Here is a 21,624-nt window from a genome sequence, read left to right as displayed (position 1 = left end):
CAGGAGCCCGGCCCAGCTCAGCAGCAGAGGACCAGCCCAAGGCAGCACTTTCTCTGCCCCCTCTGGGCTCCCTCAAGGTGTCCCTGGAGCTCCAGGGGAACCTGCTGTGAAACAGGCTGAAGCAATCTCTGATGTTCCCTCCCTCAGCTGGGGAGAGACACTTCTTTCCAGCAGTGGCATTTCTCCTATTCGGAAAAGAGTTGGGCATGAGAGTCACCTTTCTGTGTCCCAGCATTAGCAGCATACGCAGACAGTGGCAGGGAGGAATCTCCTTTACCCCTAGTAAGAGAAAGGATTCCACTAAGTCAAGCGAGGCATCCCATCCTGGGTCTGTAGTTGTGGGGCTGGAAGGGGACTCAGCTCTCTCCCATGCCTGCCACAAACCCTCAGGAGCTGGGATTCCTCTTGCCTCAGTTCAGGTGTGCCTTTCTGTGATTTTAGAAAATAGGCATCTGCATGTGAGCTCCTTGTCTCAGCTCCCATGCAAATTAATGGAGATGGAGGCCAGGAGTGAGCTTCTCAGATGCATACACCTGGTGACAGTGGAAGTATCAGAGGTGGTCCAAGATAAGTGCAGGCAAGTGGAAACTCTAACAACGGAGCAGTTCATAGAGAAAGAACAGCGTCTGGGGGCATCACCTTGAAGGCTGGTGGGGAATTCCTCTGGCCAACAGCAGATGCCCACCTTGAGGAAAACTGCACTTTTCCCTACTCATGATGTTCAGGACAGCCTGTTGAGGGAGGCAGCTGGTCAAATGGATTCATGTGCCCTAGGGATAGCTCAGTCCTTTTTTAAAATGTTATTTCTCCATCAGCTGTATATACTCGATTGCCGTCGACTGTAACTGCAGTTGTCTCACGGACATCCCGACATTGCCTAACTAAATCCAGGGCAGCTACTCACTGGCCAAACACAGGCCTGTAGTGCTACAGAAGATGCCAGGGCTGTAGAGCACAACTGCGTGTGGCTGGTCAGGACAGCACAGGAGCTACAGGAAAGGCATCCCTGTCCAGAGAGGGTGGGTGACTGACACCCCAGATGGCATCTCAGACAGATTCAGTTTCTTTTGGCCAGCCACTCTCTCGCCACTGGAGTGAGGCAAGGTCTGACCCACCTCCATCCAGTAGATGCAGGGCAGTTCATGAACAGGAAGGACATCACGTCGGGATCTCCACTCGTTTGCCTACTCCTAAACTCTGCTGGTTCTTCTTTCAACAGTCCTTTACTCACCCTCTTGATGATACCCTCAAGGAACAGTCCAAGGATTGTCACAGTGTTCCTGGATCACAGGATGTCCACACTCAAGGACATTTTCAGCAGCAACTGTCCTTCCTTGAGATCAGCTTGGCATCCACCACAGGCCCTCAGGGGCTGCAGAGACCCCACGGACGGCAAAGCCCTCTCCTGCCAGGGTGCACATCCCCGGCCAGTTTCTCTCTGGCCTTGGGGAGAGCAGCGTTTCCTCTTTCTGTGCCTTTACTTTGCCATCTGCCATCCACTCCAGCGTGGCTCTGGTCTCAAGCAGAGCATTTGCACCTCCTGGGTCTTGGGCACTTGGTACTGTGTTGGCCTGTGACAAGCCTGAGCATGTTCCCAGTTCCCTAGCTGAGGTGATGCAGCCCAAAGGTGCACCAATGCCCTCAGCCTGGGGTACAGGCAGGAGGAGCTGGAGTCCCACGTGCCATCACAGAGTTTTGCCATCAATGGAATCGATGGGGAGGAGTGGTGGGACAGCTCACACTGCTAGTGGTGCTGCAATGGTGCATACAGGCTTCTGAGGAGAGACGGGCTGGAATGATCAGGAGGGGAATGTCCTCTGTGTGCAGGAGCTTCTCGTGTGTATGGAGCTTCTCTATGGGATGTGGAATAGGTTGGGTGAGCCCTTGTGGGTGAGGGTCAGAGAAGAGACCTGCTGGTGTGATATCATGGTGGGAGACAAAGCAACTGCAATCAGGGTAAGGAATTGGAGAAAGCCTCATGCAAGCAACTCAAGGAAGTCTCCAGATCAATGACGTCAGGTCTCATTAGGGCCTTGAGAGACCCTGACACTCACTGGAAGGGAAGCAGAGCAGGATGCCTACTGTCCAGCAGGTGTCTGGGGTCTCTTGGTAAAACCTCTTTGCACCGATGCCAGGTGGGCAACCAAAGGTGATGCTCACCTCCATCTGATCTTTGCAAAAGAGGGAGTGCTGATCAGGGATGTGAAAACGAGTGTGAGCCTTGGCTGTAGTGACCATGAAATAGCGGGAGAAAATGGGCCAGGATGGCTGCCCTCATAATGGGGGCTTTAAACAAAGAATGATGGGGAGGGAGAGAGTAACCAGCAGCCCAGTGAGGGAGTGACAGGCAACATCGTTGTGGTGGGTTGACCCTGGCCGGATGCCAGGTGCCCACCAAAGCCACTCTATCACTCCCCCTCCTCAACTGGACAGGGGGAGAAAATAAAACAAAAGGCTCATGGGTTGAGATAAGGACAGGGAGATCACTCAGCAATTACTGTCACAGGCAAAACAGACTCAACTTGGGGAAAAATTAGTTTAATTTATTACTAGTCAAATCAGAGCAAGATAATGAGAAATAAAACCAAATCTTAAAACACCTTCCCCCCACCCCTCCCTTCTTCCCAGCCTTAACTTTACTCCTGATTTTCTCTACCTCCTCCCCGCCCCGAACGGCGCAAGGGGATGGGGAATGGGGGTTTGGGTCAGTTCATCACACATTGTTTCTGTCGCTCCTTCCTCCTCAGAGGGACGACTCCTCACACTCTTCCCCTGCTCCAGCGTGGGTCCCTCCCACGGGAGACAGTCCTTCACGAATTTCTCCAACATGAGTCCTTCCCACGGGCTACAGTTCTTCACGAACTGCTCCAGCGTGGGTCCCATCCACAGGGTGCAGTCCTTCAGGAACAGACTGCTCCAGCGTGGGTCCCCCGCGGGGTCACAAGTCCTGCCAGCAAACCTGCTTCAGCGTGGGCTCCTCTCTCCACGGGGCCACGGGGCCACGGGGCCACAGGTCCTGCCAGGAGCCTGCTCCAGCGCGGGCTTCCCACGGGGTCCCAGCCTCCTTCGGGCATCCCCCTGCTCCGGCATGGGGTCCTCCACGGGCTGCAGGTAGATATCTGCTCCACCGTGGACCTCCATGGGCTGCAGGGGGACAGCCTGCCTCACCATGGTCTTCACCACAGGCTGCAGGGGAATCTCTGCTCCGGCACCTGGAGCACCTCCTCCCCCTCCTTCTTCACTGACTTTGGTGTCTGCAGAGCTGTTCCTCTCACATCTTCTCACTCCTCTCTCTGGCTGCAACTGCTACTCCCCTGTAACTTCTTTTCCCTTTCTTAAATATGTTATCCCAGAGGCGCTACCCCTGTTGCTGATTGGCTCGGCCTTGGCCAGCGGCGGGTCCGTCGTGGAACCCACTGGCATTACCTTTATCGGACATAGGGAAGCTTCTAGCAGCTTCTCACAGAAGCCACCCCTGTAGCCCCCCCCGCTACCAAAACCTTGCCACGCAAACCCAATACAGGCACCTTCACTCCCTTGTACGTGAGCCAGGAGCTTACCAGCTCACAAGTTCACCACCAGGCGTGAGGCCTGTTGCTCCTTAGTCAATACGGCTAGGGGTCAAGTGTACCCATCACATGCCCCATGAGCTGACCTTGCTCTCTTTTGCAAGCAAGAAGAAGATAGGAGGACTCAGTTTGCACTATCTAAGCCAGCCACTGGGAAAGAAAGAAGTAATTACATTGGGGGAGGGGAGTTGGAGGGGGGTCGGATTAGGAGAAGGAAAGAAGGGGCAAGTAATGATTTCGGTGTTAAAAAATTGGGAAGCTGAGACCCAGCTTGTGTACCTTTCTTCTGAAGAAGGATCTACGGTTTTTTTCAGAGGGGCTGACCCTATCAGACTAGCTTTCACAGTTCCCCTCTGCTAGAAAGCCCAGAGAACATGAGGGATGGGATTCATCTACTCGGGTTTAGACATGTCCTGTGGAAGGGCTTTATTCAGCTGCCCACTTCTCACTGCCAATATGGAGATGCCCTGAGGAATCCCAGACATGCAGGAATCCCACCGTTCAGCTTGGCTGGGTAATGGAAGAGAGAACAGCGTGTTCAGAGTAAGTTTTCTCCCGCTTTTGGGCAGGTGTGGCATTTCAACAGCTCCCACTTACAGGATCACAATTGTGTTGACGCTAAAGAAGGAAGAAAGCCAGGGAACGTTTTTACACTTTTCAACACCAGTCCTGTATTTCTTTAAGACACAGATTCCCTTCTCCCCCTTCTCATTCCACAAACAGTCCCAAGATTCTGCACTTCTAAAGATACAGCTGGTACACAAAATATGCGCTTACGAGTGGTCCACACTTGATCAAAAGACATCCACAACCTGTTTATTCCTGGTGGATCTCAACTAGTATGAGCGCTCGATGCAGACCACAGTTTTTCTGAGTGCGTTTCCTAGAGCGCCCTTGACCTCCCTGTTCCGCAGGCTGTAGAGGAGTGGATTGACCATGGGTGTGAGGATGGTGTAGAAAAAGGAGAGCGCTTTATTGAGCTGCCTCAGTGAGGCTGTCCTGGGTATCATATAGACAACGATGAGGGTACCATAGAAAACAGTGACCACGATGAGGTGAGAGGAGCAGGTGGAGAAGGCCTTCTGCCTACCCATGGTGGTTGGGATCCTCAGGATCACAGCTATGATGCAGATATAGGATACCAATGTGAATACAAATGGGAAGACTACATCCAGGAATCAGATGATGAAAGTAACCAGTCTAAGCGCCGTGGTGTCACTGCAGGCAAGCTCTAGCAATGGGGCAAAATCACAGAAGAAGTGATCAATTGCATTGGGACCACAGAACTGTAACTTGGAAAATTGTCCAGTGACTATGGGAGACATTAGTAATCCTGCTAGCCAGGACCCAGCCGCCAGCTGGAGGCAGACCTTCCAGTTCATGAGGCTTGCATAGAGCAGGGGTTGACATATGGCCAAGTACCGATCATAGGACATGGTGGCCAGAAGGTAACACTCAGTACCTGCAAAACAGCCAAAGAAAAAGAACTGTGTCATGCAGCCTTGAGCAGAAGTGCTTCTGTCCCTGGTTAGGAAGCTGGCCAGCAGCCTGGGCAGGATAGTGGAGGTATAGCAGATTTCCACACTGGAGAAATTCCCCAGGAAGACGTACATGGGAGTGTGAAGATGCCGATCTGCCACCACCAGCACAACAATGAGGATGTTGCCAAACACGGTCACCATGTAGATCATGAGAGAGAGGAGAAAGAGAGGCATCTGAAGCTTGGGGACATTACTCAGTCCCAGCAGGAGGAACTCCACTGGTGATGTCCGGTTGTCCCATTCCTCTTTCTCCATGAAGTGCTGTAGGACCTTCTTTTTCCCGCTTGGCAGGAAGGGAAGCTGAGGAAGGGCATGTGCTTCTGTGTTTGTTGTAAAAAGGAGTTGGGAAGAAATCCCTGCCAGAAACAACATGGAGGTTTTCCCTCATTTGACTGAATTCACACTTGGTTTAGGAGCACTATTCTTAGTGAAAGGGCAGGAACAGGTTCTTCGAGAGGGCCAAACTGCTCTTCTTAGAACCTCCTCTGATTAGAGAGACAAGTTGCCGCATTGAGGTGCCTATTTCTGTGGAATGAAAGAGAATGTTCATTTGCTCACACTAGATTATGACACATGAAGGTATTCCCAGTAGTACCCGGCATAGGCATTAGCCAAGTCCTACTTTCAAGCAACGGAAAGATGGGCCAGAGAGAAAAGCCCCGTTGTGCAAAAAAGCCTTTAGGGGAATGCACTATGCCACAGATTGTTTCTTCACCCTGAGGAAGAATGGACACTGAACAGGATTAGTGGTCTCAACTCCCTGAAACATTTGCTTTCTGATGAGACAATTCTGTCCCTGGACAGTCCATCTCTTTCCACTGACCAAGAGTGGCCAGGAGTTACTAGCTTTGTTGTTGAAGGCACTGCAAAGGGTCTGTTAGACAGGAGACTTACAAGCAGATGTGAACTTGGGAGAGAAGGGTGGGGAAAACTGAATTCCGGAGAAGAGGTACCCAAGCCATCTAAGCCAAATGAAGAAAAGTGATGTTGCATGAGGAGGAGGGGAAAAGGACAGGGGTGATGATCATTTGCTGAACATGTTTTCCTCCTCACTTTCAATTTCTGGGTGCATTTGGGCTACCTCCCTGCAGCGGCACAGCACCTGGACCTCAGCATTGCCATCTGAGTTCTCAGGGCTCCCTGTTCAGCATTGCAATGGAGACACAAGAATGTCCCGAGGGTGAGTGGGGGCTGAGGCAGTGCAGGATCATGATCAAGCACAAGCTTCCAGTCAATGCCTGATACATGCCTGATTGCCTGCTCAGGGAACGTCCGTGGCTGAAAGAGAGAGCACTTTGCCCATGCCTCCTCTTTGGGCTTTCGTGACACTCAGGTCAGACAAAACACTGTCCCTGATCATTCCCTGCCTCAAACTTTATACCTTTTACAGTGAGTTGGAGATGGCCAAGGCAGGCACCTAGGCAGCCCAGAGAGTTCCTGGGATGGAGGGGCCCTTCTACTCAGTGATTCACCCCGCCTACACTGGGATGCATTGTTCCTGAAGGTGCTTCCATGGGGAGGGTGCTCCAGATTCACTGCTCTCTGTAAATCACATCCCGTGTGGATGGCTGAGAGAGAACTGTGAGAGAGCTGAGGGATTGAGATCAATCCCTAAGATACAAGCAAGGTGGAGAAAGGAACAGAGAGAGATTAAGAGAGTGGAGAAAATGAGGGACATGTATTGGCACACTGGCCCCAGACACTCTGCCCAAACCTCTTCATGTCCACTGAGGTGTGAGAGTGCCCATTAGCTGATGGCCCACAGCTCTGACTCTGCACTGACAACCATGCTGCCTGTATTTCTGTTCCGCAGTGTTAAGGACGCAGAGAGGGTATCTAGAGGAAAGAGCGAGCTGGAATAAGAAGACATGCAGGGTAGGACTGTACCAAGGCACATGGTCTCGCTTCCTAGTTGCCACTGTGCAAAGAGCCCCTGGCACATTAACCACACCTGCCTCAGCAAATCTAGCACCTACCTGTAATGCCCAGCATGACGTGACAACCTTTCCTCTGAGGGTAATGGAGAATGAAAGGCAAGGTCTGGGTGCCATCCTCTGCCTCTTCACCGCTCCATCAGCCCCTTTCCAATTGTGCCTGAAGACCCTGACCCATGACTCAGCCATTGCTCTGCCCTTGCACTCTTCTGTCAGTGTCTCCTTCTGTGAGCCTTCAGCAGCACCTGGATGTCACCAGCTCTGAAGCGCCTCCTGGGTTTATAGAAGAGTCTCCTGAAGGTTGCTCCTGCAGCTCAACACTCTCTTTGTGTCGCAGAAAGTGAGCACTGTGCAAGTGAAGCCTTGTGGGGATGAAAGCCCTGAGCTGCCCTCCCCTGGACCTCTACGCTCTTAGAAAGACGGAAATGAGCCAGGGGAATGAGCTGTGATCTCTTCAAACTCATGGAGCAGAACTACAATGAGATATGTGCCACAGCTCCTCCTTCCAGACTCCATGAATGGTCGGTGGGGAGGAAGGAGGCATTTCCTCTAAGCTGAGGAGACTGGCAATGTGGGACAGGATGAATCACCCGCAGGGGTGCCAGGCTCTGCCCGTTGAGGAGAGAGGAAATCCAAACCTTTCCCAGAGGCAAAGGAGCCTAACTTGCTGGGGGCTAAAGTGAGCTCAGCTACTGATCTAGACTGCCAGTTAGGATTCCACCCTCCTGCAATAGTGCACAGGGTTCTCCTTTGCTCCTGCTTGTCGCAAATGGGCGACTGAGATCACTTAAAGAACCACTGTATTAGCAAAAGTGGTTTTAATATGATGTTGTAAAAGTGCAGCTTAAAAAAGTTCGATGGCGAGGTTCACTCTATTACTGTACGGCACAATCATTTGAGCAATGATTCAAAACTACCAAGGCACAAATCCAAGTTACCAAGACACAAATCCAAGTTACCAAGACAAAATCAAAGTTACCATACTACAAGGTTATGGGCAACATCGGTCGCTTACCAAAGATCTGCAGTTGGTAAGAGGTCTCTCTGCCTCGAGGAGCAACCTTGAGAGGCGTCCCAGCTCAAGGGGAGATCACTGCCATGCAGGGAGGCTGCTTAGCCGGGAGAGCTCAAAGAAGGCTCACTTAGGCTGTCATATTTATGGAATAAAATGGTTGTCTTGTAGTCAAATTACATGTGATGTGAAAGGTATGCATGAGACTCCTCGTACCCACAACTTTCTTTGTGCCTTGACAAATGAGTCTTGGAAAAGCCACCCGCTATTCATGCGTTAATCACATGATCGATGTTCCAAGCTCACATGCATCGATGCTCACTGTGTCACTCTGCTCCTTTGTGGGTTTTCAGAGAACAGATTGAAACTAGAGGAGTTCTTGGCCCATTTACGGCTCAGGCCTGTACCTCCTTTGGAGCCTGTACCAAACTACCGCTGGTTTGGTTAAGGGGTCGAGTGCATCCATCACAGGCTTTAGGTCAAGGGGAGCAAGAGGACATGATACCTCTCAGTTCTGTTGACTTGCACCTCATGACAAGTGGACTCCTCTGTCTCTCCACCGAAAGCAAAGGGAGAGAGGGACCCTGGGACGTCATTTAGGGTAAGCGACTGCACAGAGCATGGTCTCCAGGGAAGTCAGACTTGGTGGTCAGGGCTGTGTCCAGTGGGGTCTTGAGAACCTCGAAGGATGGACATTCCCTAGCCTGCCTGGGCAACTTGGTCCAATGCCTGTCTGTCCTCACGGTCAGTGTTCTTCCTGTTCCAGATCAGAATCTCCCCTCTTTCAGGTTGTGATCATGTCTTTTGTCTTCCTGACGTGCGCCTCTCTAAACAGCCCAGCTCTTTCTTTTCAGTAACCTCCTCTTAGGTTCTGCAAGGCTGCTAGTGCATTCTTTTGAAGCTGTCTCTTCACCAAGCTAAACAAGAGCCACTTTCCTCAGCTTGTCCTCACAGCTCAGCTACTCTATGGCCCTGACCATCTTAGTGTCTCTGCTGAGTTCATGAAAGTTTATAAGTGTTTTTCTTGTACAGGGGTGGTGGGATGCCAGATGCAGTATTCTGGATGTGATCTAATGAGTGCTGGTCTAATGAGTCTGTCTATTGCCTACTCTCCTGTTGATACAATCTCAAGTGCTGTTCGCCTTCCGTGCTGTCAGGACTCACTGCTGAATCAAGTCGGACCTACTGTTCCCCAAGGTCTGCAGGTCCTTTTCAGCAGGGTTGCTACCCAGTCAGTCAGTCTCCTCTATCTAGCACCATTGTAGAGGGTTAGTCTGTCCCATGTTTCCTTCTGTCAGGACGGATCAGGGCATTTCTTTTTGGCCTATTCTACCAACACCAATGGAATTGGCATTGCTGTCTAGCTCCCTTGACATGGCAATCTGCCCATTGAACAAATTGACTGCATCCCTCCGGTTTTGTGTCATCCCAAAACTTGACGAGGTCCATCCTTTATACTTCTCAGGTCATTGGTAAAGCTACTGAAGAGGAGAGGTCTCAGAGCAGGCTCCCAAAGAGTTCTGTTTGTAGCTGGCCTTTGGGTAGAGTATGGACCATTCCCCATTACCCTGTGGGACCACTAATCCAGCCAGTTCTTCATCCCATCTTGTATACCATCCAGGCCCTAATGTCCCAGGTTGGATACAAGGACTTCTGAGGACCAGGATGGTCAGAGAGACTCTTTCTCCAGGCCTTCAGGCTGAGGTGACACTGGCTACTGAGGGGTTTACAAGTGGTTTGTCTTCTGTGGAGACCAGTGACGAGTGGCGTTCCTCAGGGGTCGGTATTGGGACCGGTGCTGTTTAACATCTTTGTTGGTGACATGGACAGTGGGATTGAGTGCACCCTCAGCAAGTTTGCCGACGACACCAAGCTGTGTGGTGCAGTCGACACGCTGGAGGGAAGGGATGCCATCCAGAGAGACCTTGACAGGCTTGAGGGGTGGGCCTGTGCGAACCTCATGAAGTTCAACAAGGCCAAGTGCAAGGTCCTGCACATGGGTCGGGGCAATCCCAAGCACAAATACAGGCTGGGCGATGAGTGGATTGAGAGCAGTCCTGAGGAGAAGGACTTGGGGGTGTTGGTTGATGAGAAGCTCAACATGACCCGGCAATGGGTGCTTGCAGCCCAGAAAGCCAACCGTATCCTGGGTTGCATCAAAAGAAGCATAATCAGCAGGTCGAGGGGGGGATTCTGCCCCTTTACTCTGCTCTCCTGAGACCCCACCTGGAGTACTGCGTTCAGCTCTGGGGCCCACAACAGAAGAAGGACATGGACCTGTTGGGGTCCAGAGGAGGGCCACAAAGATAATCAGTGGGCTGGAGCACCTCTCCTATGAAGACAGGCTGAGAGAGTTGGGGTTGTTCAGCCTGGAGAAGGGAAGGCTCTGGGGAGACCTTACAGCAGCCTTCCAGTAGCTAAAGGGGGCCTACAAGAAAGCCGGAGAGGGGCTTTTTACAAGGCCGTGTAGTAATAGGACAAGGCGTAGTGGCTTTAAACTGAAAGAGGGTAGATTTAGGTTAGATGTAAGGAAGAAGTTCTTCACTGGGAGGGTTGTGAGGCACTGGAACAGGTTGCCCAGAGAGGTTGTGGATGCCCCCTCCCTGGAAGTGTTCAAGGCCAGGTTGGACGGGTGCTTTGAGCAACCTGGTCTAGTGGAAGGTGTCCCTGCCCCTGGCAGGGGGGTTGGAACTAGGTGATCACTAAGGTCCCTTCCAACCCAAACCATTCTATCATTCTATAATTCTTCCAAGTCTTCAGCAAAACAGACATCAGGAGATCCTTCTGTTTTATCTCCCCTCAGGCCTACTTCTCTGCTTTGCTTCATGGACTCAGTTCAACTCCTCTTGAAGTTTGGGGGATGTCAGAGGCCTGAGGGAATTAACCCAAATGACCCTGATCAGCCTTAGCTGAGGCCTCCGTCCACAGTCATGGGCTTAGGAGCTCTAGGCGTTAAGTCCCTACCCTACCCTACGCTGTAGGAGTACTGGTCTCCAGATCAGCCTCTGACTCTCCCATGCCCGTGCCCATGCCCATGCTCTTGTCTGGCCACGGAGCCCTTTGATCTGGACCTCAACTGCAGACTGTCTTCCTGGCTTGATCTTGGCACTGCCTTATCACTGTGGGCCTGCTTGGTGATCACTGGACCTGAACCGCATCCTAGTCAATGGATTGACTTCCTGGCTTGACTGCAGGCCACCATCCCCAGGCCTCTCCTGCTTGCCTTGCTCAGCTACTGTGGGGCTGGGGCCTGGCTGGAGAGGCACCTGTGCTGCCAGCCATGGTGTCTCCCTCGGCTCCCAGCTTGTCTTCCTGTAGGGAGTAGCTCTGCTCTTGTTGCTTCCTGACAGAGGAGTTCTCCTCTGTCCAAGTATAGACATCTTTATTACAATACCTGCTCCTGACCTCATCGTCTAGCCTCACAGCAGGAAGAAAATATCCCCAAATACCCCCAAAGGTATTCAGGAAGTATAACTTATCCCACTTAATGTGGACAGCAGAAATCACTCTAGAATCATCTGTTTCTCTCCATGGACCATCTTTCTACCTCCAGATGAACGCATGGTCCTCTTGGCCAATGGAAGAAAGATTAGAAAGGAGGTGACTTATCAGAGGTGCTGTGCACAGATGAATCCAAAAGCAATAGTCTAAATGAAGGTCAAAATCTTAGGTCTGAACTTAAACTATAGTAAGATCTAAGCTCACATCTAATCTCTGATTTAGGCATCTGATCTGAGGCCTTTTTCTGTGGTCAGTGGAGAGAGAGCTGTTAAGTGGTGAGCATATAGTCACCCACCTTTGGACGTGATCAGTCACAAAAGGGAAATTTTTCTCTTCCCATGGGTAGCAGAAGGAACCAAGAGGAGTGGCTCAGAGAAGGTGATTTGGGAGGGGTTCATCTCAGATAGTTGTAAATGTCTCCACAGAAGCCATTGGCAATGAGTCAGTCTCATAAATCAAAAGACGAAGGTACTTTCAAGGTAAAACTTCTCTGAGCTGACTGAAGCTGGTTTTGTCTTCAGTTCACTGGCAACCCACGGAACATGTACTAGCTCCTGGCTGTACAAAAGAAAGAAGATTTTGAAGTGGATGAGAATAGTTCTTTGTTCATTTAATGAAGTGCTCAAAGTGAACTTGGATGCTTCTTTTCTTTATTTATGTGCATTTTCAATTCAGTCACTAAAAAAATAATGAAATCCATTATTCATCCAGCTCAAGTGCCAGGGAGGTGGATAGGTACTTAGGGGATTCTTATCCACAGAAGAAAGTGTGGTCTTTATTGTCCACATCCATTACAGGGAGGAGACCCTGGTCCTCAGGCCATGCTACTCATAGTGCATAACTCCTATGTCTCCTGGGTCTCATCTGGTCTATGAGGATTCCCTTGCTACAGGAAAGACATTGAGGTGTTGGAGCGCCTCCAAAGAAGAGCAACGAAGCTGGTGAAGGGTCTAGAGCACAAGTCTTCTGAGGAGCGGCTGAGGGAACTGGGGTTGTCTAGTCTGGAGAAAAGGAGGCTTCAGGGGAGACCTTATCGCTCTCTACAACTACCTGAAAGGAGGTTGTAGTGAGGTGGGGGTCGGTCTCTTCTCCCAAGTAGCAAGCGATAGGACGAGAGGAAATGGCCTCAAGTTGCGCCAGAGGAGGTTTAGTTTGGATATTAGGAAAAATTTCTTCACCGAAAGGGTTGTCAAGCATTGGAACGGGCTGCCCAGGGAAGTGGTTGAGTCACCATCCCTAGCGGTATGTAAAGACGTGTAGATGGGGCGCTTAGGGACCTGGTTTAGTGGTGAACTTGGTAGTGTTAGGTTTACTGTTGGGCTCAATGATCTTAAGGGTCTTTTCCAACCTAAATGGTTCTATAATCCTATGATCATTTCAGAAGCATCTCTTCTACACACCCACAGAGCCATTGCAATGGTCTCCTTCCAATTTCCCTTGAAGCCTTCTCTTGACTAGGATGCCTACAGTACCATAATCTGTATGTTACTTGTAATACTGGAATTAAGACATTCCAATAAGTTCCTGATGCTTGTAGTCATGGAAAACTCCTTTTGAGTCTGAAGGAAAACAGACTCACCAACAAAGTTGTTTGGCAACAAAATAGGAAAAAAGAGAGGAAAGGGGAAAAAAGGGGCCATCTGAGTGTAAACAGGTTTCTAGTCAGTAGGCTTCTCTGACGGGGCCCTGCACTTGGTCACTAGCCTGTGTCCTGTGTTCTCATTAGAGCCTATTTCCAACTACCTCCGGCGCGGGTGCATTCTCTGTTCTTAGTGGGCATGTGTGAATGGCAGTGAACTTCAAGCTAGACTCACCGGTGAGTAGATTACGAGGTCTGTGTTACAGCAAGTGGAGCAGGGCCGCAAACATCCTGGACTCCAATGCCTGGGTGCATGCACTGGGGAGACCAGGAGCATCTGAGTCCAGGTGCTGGATAGAATGAGTGCCTAAGGCACACCTGGGTCTTCTCCTAGAGAGACTGATGGGCTGGAGAAGGCTTACTGGCTTCCTCCTTCCCACTGGCAGCACAAGACTCACAGGGTCCTGCTCACCATAGGCCTCAACGCTGCAAGAGCTGAGGAACTTGCGGAGGAACAGCATGGTGCAACTTGGCAAAACGGGCTCTAAGTCCTTGCCAGGCCTGGCTCTCCAGACTGTACCTGCACAGATTGATCAGGATACACTTCTGCAGCTGCCACGGCACTGGGTGGGCACAGTGAGGACCCCAGCTCCCTTCAGTCAGGGGAGCAGTCTCTGGAAGCAAGCCGTGTTGTAGAGGAGGAAGGTGGCCAAGGTGTCTGGGAGTCACTATCAGAACCCAAGTTGAAAGGAAAAATGCTCTTGGTTTTGACAGAAAGAAAAGTTCATCTGGAGTCGAAGTGTGGGTCAGATCTTAACTCGATCTTAACTAGTTCCCTCAGCCGCTCCTCATAAGACTTGTGCTCTAGACCCTCCAGCAGCTTCATCGCTCTTCTTTGGACACACTCCAGCACCTCAGTGTCTTTCTTGCAGTGAGAGGCCCAAAAATGAACACTGTATTCGAGGTGCAGCCTCACCAGTGCCAAGTACAGGGGGACGATCACTTCCCTAGTCCTGCTGGCCACACTATTTCTGATACAAGCCAGGATGCTATTGGCCTTCTTGGCCACCTGGGCACACTGCTGGCTCATCTTCAGCCAGCTGTCAACCAACAGCCCCAGGTCCTCTTCTGCTGGGCAGCTTTGCAGCCACTCTTCCCCAAGCCTGCAGCATTGCATGGGGTTGTTGTGACCCATGTGCAGGATGCAGCACTTAGCCTGGTTGAATCTCATACAATTGGCCTCAGCCCATCAATGCATCCCTCTGTAGAGCCTTTCTACCCTCAAGCAGATCAACACTCCCGCCCAGCTTGCTGTCATCTGCAAACTTACTGAGGGTGCACTTGATCCCCTCGTCCAGATCATTGATAAAGTTATTAAACATGACTGGCCCCAATACTGAGGCCTGGGGAACAACCCTTGTGACCGGCCGCCAACACTGGATTGAACTCCATTCACCACAACTCTTTGAGCCCGGCAGCCAGCCAGTTTGTTACCCAGCAAAGAGTACACCCGTCCAAGCCATGAGCAGCCAGTTTCTTCAGGAGAATGCTGAGGGACATGGTGTCAAAGGCTTTACTAAAGTCCAGGTAAACAACATCCACAGCCTTTCCCTCATCCACTAAGCGGGTCACCTTGTCATAGAAGGAGATCAGGTTAGTCAAGCAGGACCTGCCTTTCATAAAGCCATGCTGACTGGGCCTGATCACCTGGTTGTCCTGTACGTGTCGTGTGATGGCACTCAAGATGATCTGCTCCATAACCTTCCCTGGCATCGAGGTCAGCCTGACAGACCTGTAGGTCCCTGGATCCTCCTTCTGGCTTTTCTTGTAGATGGGCATCTGTACTGGTTTTGGCTGGGATAGAGTTAAAATTCTTCATAGGAGCTTGTACAGGGCTATGTTTTGGATTTGTGCTGGAAACAGTGTTGATAACACAAGGATGTTTTAGTTATTGCTGAGCAGTGCTTACACAGAGTCAAGGCCTTTTCTGCTTCTCACACTGCCCAACCAGCGAGTAGGCTGGAGGTGCACAAGAAGTTGGGAGGGGACTCGGCTGGGACAGCTGGCCCAATTGCTCAAAGGGATATTCCATACATATGATGTCATGCTCAGAATAAAACTAGGGGGAGGTTGGTGTGCGGGTGCTGCTGCTGGGGACTGGCTGGCATCTGTCAGCTGGTAGCAAGCAATTGGTCTCATTTGCATCACTTTTTTTTCTTGGGTTTTATTTTCTTCTCTCTTTGTTTTATTTTCCTCTTTTCCTTAGAATTCTTTTTAAAATTTCTTTTCAATTATTAAACTGCTTTTATCTCAACCATAAGCTTCTTTCTCACTTTTTACCCTTTCCGATTCTCCTCTCATCCCAGAGCGGGGAGTGAGCAGCGGGCCGTTGAGTGGTGCTTAGTTGCTGGCCAGGGTAACGCATGACACCTACCAATGGTTTGAGTGGAGAAACATTGCTCAGAGGATCTTCTCAATTTGTATTGGCATAGTTTATATCTCTACAACCTATGTGTTGTGATGTGTTTCGATTGCTGCAGGGCCATTTGCAACCCCTCACACTACTGTCCTTACGAACTCCTGGTTGTGCTCCAATGTCATCTTTAGCTGCTGGGTGAAATGGCATCTCCATCCATGCTCAGCCCCACCGTCTTCTATGCCATTAGACCTCTGTGCCCAATGTAGAGACTGCTTCTTCTGCGGCATCATCCCTTTGCTTGAGAGCAGCCAGCATGGGCACACCAGCTCATATGAAACATGAGCATCACTCTCTCCTCCGCTGTGCTGCTGAGCTCCTTCACACTGTCTTCTGTGCTTTATGCCTGCATTATATGCATCATCCTGAGGATAACCTCTGTGCAAAGCACAATAAGGCCTTCTTCACCTGCATATCCTTCACCTGCATATCCTATAGTTCTTCACTCACTATCGCAAATGCTAGCGGCATGTTTGACCATGTGAGGCCTGAAGAGAAGCTGCTTTGTTGTAAGCTGTCTGCAAATGTGCAGGTTCCTCTAAGGAAGTGCATTCAGGAGAAGAACAGTTTTAGAATAATGTAGGTGTCAGCCAACAGAGTCAGAAGACACAGCCCTTTGAGTGTTTGAACTGACCAGACAACTCTTATATTACTGTTTGTGTCTGTCTGTCTAGAACATTTCTCATAGATCATCCCTTGTAGAAAGGCAACCTCATTAGAGATATCCTGTACTTAGCTTCTGCTTCAGGAGTGTGTTTCATTGTTTACGAAACTTTATCATGCTTTACTTTTCTTTGCTTGCCAGGAAAAATGCTTCTGTGCCTGTGCAGCCAGTTCTCTAAGGAAAGCAGGCGGGAGATGGGGCAATGGGAGCTGTAACATTCAGCTCCCAGAGTTCAGAGAAGTCTGATGGAAGGCAAAGTGAAGCAAGTCCCAGGCGCCAGTGACAGAAATGGGGAGGCTGGGGAGGTGAGGAGCAAAGTTGTCCAACAGTGTCAGACCTCAAGGACTGCTTTTCCTGCCTGCCCAGACCTCCTGAGGAGACACTCTGCATCAATATCAATTGGAGAATGCTGCTTTCACCTCTTCTCTAAACTGAAATTAATAAATAGAATGATTAAAAAATATATTGTTTACTAGGTGCACTTTGAAATCTTCCTCTTTAACCCTACTATGAAATGATTCCAATTAGCTGTACAGGTCTTGAAGACTTGAAGAAATTACAGGAAGACAAATAGCTCGTTAGGCCTTTCTGTATTTTAATGAGCCCCATGGTGACTTGGCTCTGAGTCCATGAATCTCCAATGATGAGAGGAGACTGAACAAACCTCTCAAGAAGCAAAGCCAGAAGAAAAACCTTGAAGCATTGATTGGTCCCACTGAGGGCCATTACTGGCAAAGCCTCCCCATGGACTCGTTAGAGCAGATAACTGGAGGCTGTGCTTGCAGGTAGGTAAAAGACACTGTGCAGGTGGCTGTAATGCTGAGAAAACCCTTGCTTTGTTTATGCAGCAGAAAGGCCAAACCCTGACCCAGGCCCTGGAAGGCAGATCCAGTCCCTCACAAGTGGCTCAGGCCTTCTTGGGGGCATGGGATGTGAGGATGAGCAATGCCAAGTGTAGAAAAACTGTTGCACACTTCCCAGCCTCCCCAAGAAGGGGTGAGGAAGAAACAAAGTCCAGAGCCTCAAAATAAAGTTTCTCCGGTAGGCCTCGTAGCAGAGAGCGACTGCCATGGCAAGAGGACAAAGACCTCAGCCCTGTTGGGCTTCGGGGGAGGGTTTGGTGTTCTGCTGAGGCGTCTGTTTAGTGTTAGGGTATGGGCTTGCTTTGTGGATTAGGGTTTGGTGTAGGGCTGGGGTGAGGGTTAGGGTCAAGGCTAGCATTTTCATGTTAGGATAAAAGCTAGGAATGAGAGTGAGTAATAGGGTGAGAGTAAGAGTTTATGGGTTTGGGCTTGGTTTAGAGGTAGGTTTGAGGTTAGGGATTAGAGTAGTGGATCCTGTCAGGGTGAAGGGTAGAGTTTAGGTGAGGATAGGCTTAAGGTTCCTGGTTAGAAACAGGGTAAAGGCCTAACATGAATGTTTTCACAGTCAGTGTTGCAGTGGCATCAAAATTACCTGACACATCTTTCCTCTTCAAAAGCTTTCCTCTCTGTTGGCCAAACCCCTCTTCCCTCCCCCAAATCTCCCATCTCTCTCGTCCCAGCTACCCTTGACCTCCCCAAAGCTTTCATCTTGTTGGGGACAATATTGTAATGGCTTTCAAGACTGCAGGTATCTTTCTCCCACTGCTGGCCAGTCAGGAGGACCTCACAGCCAAGCATGTGCTGCTGTGCTGTAGAGGTCCTGCTCAGCCTGCCAGCAGTGCTGGAGGCAGGCGATGCCCTCCACCACCCTGAGTACTCTGCCTGCATACCAGCTCATGCTCCAGAAGGGCTCCCATATGTCCTGGGACACATGGGCTTCAGCTACCCCGGGGCAGTGGCCACCCCTGTGTGGATAACTGAATCAAGCCCTGAATGTAGATTTTGCGAAAAAACTGTTAACTTCAGCATAAAAGAACTCAATGTAATAGCTGAAAAAGTCTTCATTCCCAGCATTGCTAGGTTTTTAATGAATCTTTTCATTATTTGTTCATAGTTTTTTATTAGCAGCACCAAGGGTATGTACTAGCAAGCTGATTATGCTCTCCTGCTCTATGGAAAGAGTTTATGCAGCCACTTAGCACAATACATTTTGTTACCAAGGTTCAATGGGAAACATTGCTCAGAGGAACTGCTGTATTTATTGGCAATTTTCTCTCTCTCCTTTGCCTCTCTGTCTTTTCTCCTTCCTCTGCCTATTCTACCTTTCAATCAACTCTCCAAAGGAAAGACTCATTGCATGACAGAATAACTCAGGTTGGAAGGGACTTGAATACTGTCTTCTCTGACTCTCCTGCTCGAGGCAGGTTGAAGTAGATGAGGTAGCTAAAAGGCTCCCCCCAGCTTGCCATTCCACAGAGGAGCTGAAGGTGAGCTCCATCCATCATACCGGGAGATAATAAAGATGTTCCACAGTGTTGGCCGAAGTGCTGGTCACTCAGGGATGTTGCTAGTGACTGGTTGGCAGGAGACTCCATACCCACGAGAACATCTGGGGATCATCCAGCTAAACTCCTCTAGCCTCTTCTTCCTGTTGCCTTCTGTTGCCTCCTGTTGCTTCTTCACCTCCTCTGCCTTCTCCTCCTCCTGTTGCCTCCTGTTGTCTCTTCCGGTGGTCTCCTGTTTCCTCCTTTTGCCTCCTCCTCTCTTTCCTCCTTCTCCTCCCCTCTTCTTGTTGCCTCTTCTCCTGTTCCTTTCCTCCTCCTTTTCTTGCCTCCTGCCTTCTGTTGCCTCCTTTGCCTCCTCCTCCTTTTATTGCCTCCTGGTTCCTTCTGTTGCCTTCTCCTCTTCCTCCTCCTCCTTTTATTGCCTCCTGGTTCCTTCTGTTGCCCCTTCTCCTCTTGCCTCCTCCTCCTGATTCCTCCTATTGCCTCTCCCTCAAGTTGCCTCCTGTTTTTTCTTGTTGTGTCTCCCTTCACCTCCCGTTGCCTCCTGTTGCCTCTTCCTGCTCTCTCTCCTGTTGGTTCCTCTTTCCTCCTGTTGCCTCCTTTCCCTCATCCTGCTCTTGCCTCCATTTTCCTCCTCCTCCTCTTGCCTCCTGTTTACTCCTCCTCTTGTTGCCTCTTGTTGTTCCTTGTTGCCTCCTACTCCATTTGCATCCTCTTGCCTCCTCCTCCCTCCTCCTCCTCCTCTTCCTCCTGCTGACTCCTTCCTCCTCTTGCTTCCTCATCTACCTCCTCCTGTTGGTTTCTCTTGCCACTTGTTGCCTCCTCCTTCTCTTGTCTCCCGTCTTTCTGTTGCCTCCTCCTCCTGTTGCCTCTCTCTCTCCTGTTGCTTCCTGTTGTCTACTCCTCCTGTTTCCTTCTGTTGCCTCCTCTCTCCTCCTGTTGCCCTTGTTCCCTCCTCCTCCTCCTCCTCTTTTGCCCTCCTCCTCCTATTCCCTCGTGTGGACTCCTGTTTCTTCCTCCTCTTCCTGTTGCCTCTGGATCCCTCTTGTTGCCTTTTCCTCCTACTCATTTTGTCTCCTCTTTCCTTCTGTTGCCTCCTATGGCTTCTTCCTCCTCCTCCTCCTTTTGGCTCCTGTTTCTTTCTCTTGCATCCTCCTCCTCTGTTGCCTTCTCTTCATCCTGTTGTATCTCTTTCATCTTGTTGTATCTTGTTGACTACTCCTTCTTCTCCTCTCCTCTTGCCTCCTGTTACTCCCTCTGTCCTCCTTTTCCTCCTCTTTCTCCTTCTTCTGTTTCCTTCCATTGCATCCTCCTCCTCTTGTTGCATCCTGATCTCCTGTGTCCTCTCTCCTCCTCTTCTCTCCTGTTGCCCTTTCTTGCCTCCTCTTGCCTCCTGTTTCCTCCTCCTATTGCTGCCTCTGGGTTGCCCCCTCCTCCACTTGCCTCCTCTTGCCTCCTCTTGCCTCCTCTTGCCTCCTTTTGCCCCCTGTTGCTTCATCCTCCTCCCGTTCTCTCCTGTTGCATCCGGTTGCCACTTCCTCCTCTTCCTCCTCTTAATGTTGACTCCTCCTACCTCCTGTTGCCTCCTCATCCTCCTATTCTTTTCCTCCTCTCCTCCTCTTCTTCCTCCTCTTTCTGTTGCCTCCTGTTTCCTCCTGTTGAATCATCCTCCTGTTACCTCTTCTTGCTTCCTGTTGCTTCCTCCTTTTCCTCCTCCTCTTGCCTCCACTTGACTCTTGCTACTTCTTCCTCCTGTTGCCTCCTGTTGCCTCCTGTTCCTCATGTTGCCTTTTTGTCCTCATGCTCTTGTGGCCTCCTGTTGCCTTTTTTTCCCTCTTTTTCCCTCTCTCCCTCTCCTCCTCTCCCGTTACCTCCTCCTGTTGCCTCCTCCTTTTGTTGCCTTCTCCTTCCCTCCTCCTTCTCCTCCTGTTACCTCCTCCTCATCTTCTTCCTCTTCCTGTCTCCTTCTCCTCCTCTTCTTCTTAGTGCCTTCTCCCGTCCTCTTCTGTAGGGATGGTTCACGGACTCTGGTGCGGGTAAAACCAAAAGGCCTTTATTGTTTACAAATTTGTACTTATATAGATTCATTAGCTGTCCACGCGCTCAGGCTTGTTCCATGATTAGTTAATACCTTCTGTTCACGCGCTGCGGCTAAGCTTCTGATTGGTGCTGTCGAGCAAGACACACGTCTTCTGGCTTCGGTCTCTTATCTGTTTTCCAAGTTATTTCAGTCTTCAGCTTCTTTTCTGCACACCTGCTTTATCACTTATTTACTCCCTTATTCTATGTCTTTCAAGGCTATGTCTAATTGTTCAAGGCTGCTCGCAAAACTCCCTACGGATTCCCACACTCTTCCTTTTGCCTTCTCTTCCTGGTGCTTGCTACACCTTCTTCTCCTCCTGTTCCTCCTCCTCCTCTTTTCCTGTTGCTTATATTCTTCCTCCTCCTCTTTGGGTTGTTTATGGTCTTCCTGTTCCTCCTCCTCCTCCTGCTCTTTGGCTTTCTTCCTTTTTTCCCCCTCTTCATTCTTCTCTTTTCCCTCCTCCTCCTTTGGTTTCTTCCTGGTCCTGTTTCTCTTCCTTCCTGCTCTTCCTTCTGTTTACACTTCTGCTGTTGCTGTTCTTGTTCATCCAACTCCTTCTCCTCCTTTTACTCCTCCTTTTTATCCTTCTCACCTTTATCTTTGTTGTTCTTTTTCTGTCCTCCTCTTCTTTTTCATCTTCCTCCTAGTTCTCCTTTTCTTCCTTCTGATCATCCTCCTCTTCCTCCTCTTCCATCATCTGTTTTTCCTCCTCCTCCTCCTGATCCTCTTCTTTCTCCTTTTCCTCTTCTTCCTTTTCCTCCTGTTCTTCCCTTTCCTCCTCCTGTTCCTCTTCTTTGTGGTTCTCTTCTGCCTCCTTTCCCTTCCTGTTTCTCCTCCTCTTTCTCCCTCTCAACCTCCTCTTTCTCTTCTTCCTCATGTTCCTGCTCATCCTCTTCC

At 50.1% G+C, this 21,624-nt stretch overlaps 1 protein-coding gene across 1 annotated transcript; it reads right to left on the bottom strand.

Moving 5' to 3' along the window:
• Positions 1-4,405: 4,405 nt before the first annotated feature.
• On the bottom strand, positions 4,406-5,365 carry LOC127025973 (olfactory receptor 1020-like). The gene is given in 1 exon segment (XM_050911109.1): positions 4,406-5,365. A coding segment is annotated over 1 exon segment (960 nt).
• Between the last annotated feature and the right edge of the window lie 16,259 nt (positions 5,366-21,624).

The sequence above is a fragment of the Gymnogyps californianus genome, chromosome 26, assembly GCF_018139145.2.
Source record: "Gymnogyps californianus isolate 813 chromosome 26, ASM1813914v2, whole genome shotgun sequence".
Classification (NCBI taxonomy): Eukaryota; Metazoa; Chordata; class Aves; order Accipitriformes; family Cathartidae; genus Gymnogyps; species Gymnogyps californianus.
The sequence above is the reverse complement of the archived record's forward strand: the minus strand, read 5'-3'. Positions and strand labels throughout refer to the sequence as shown.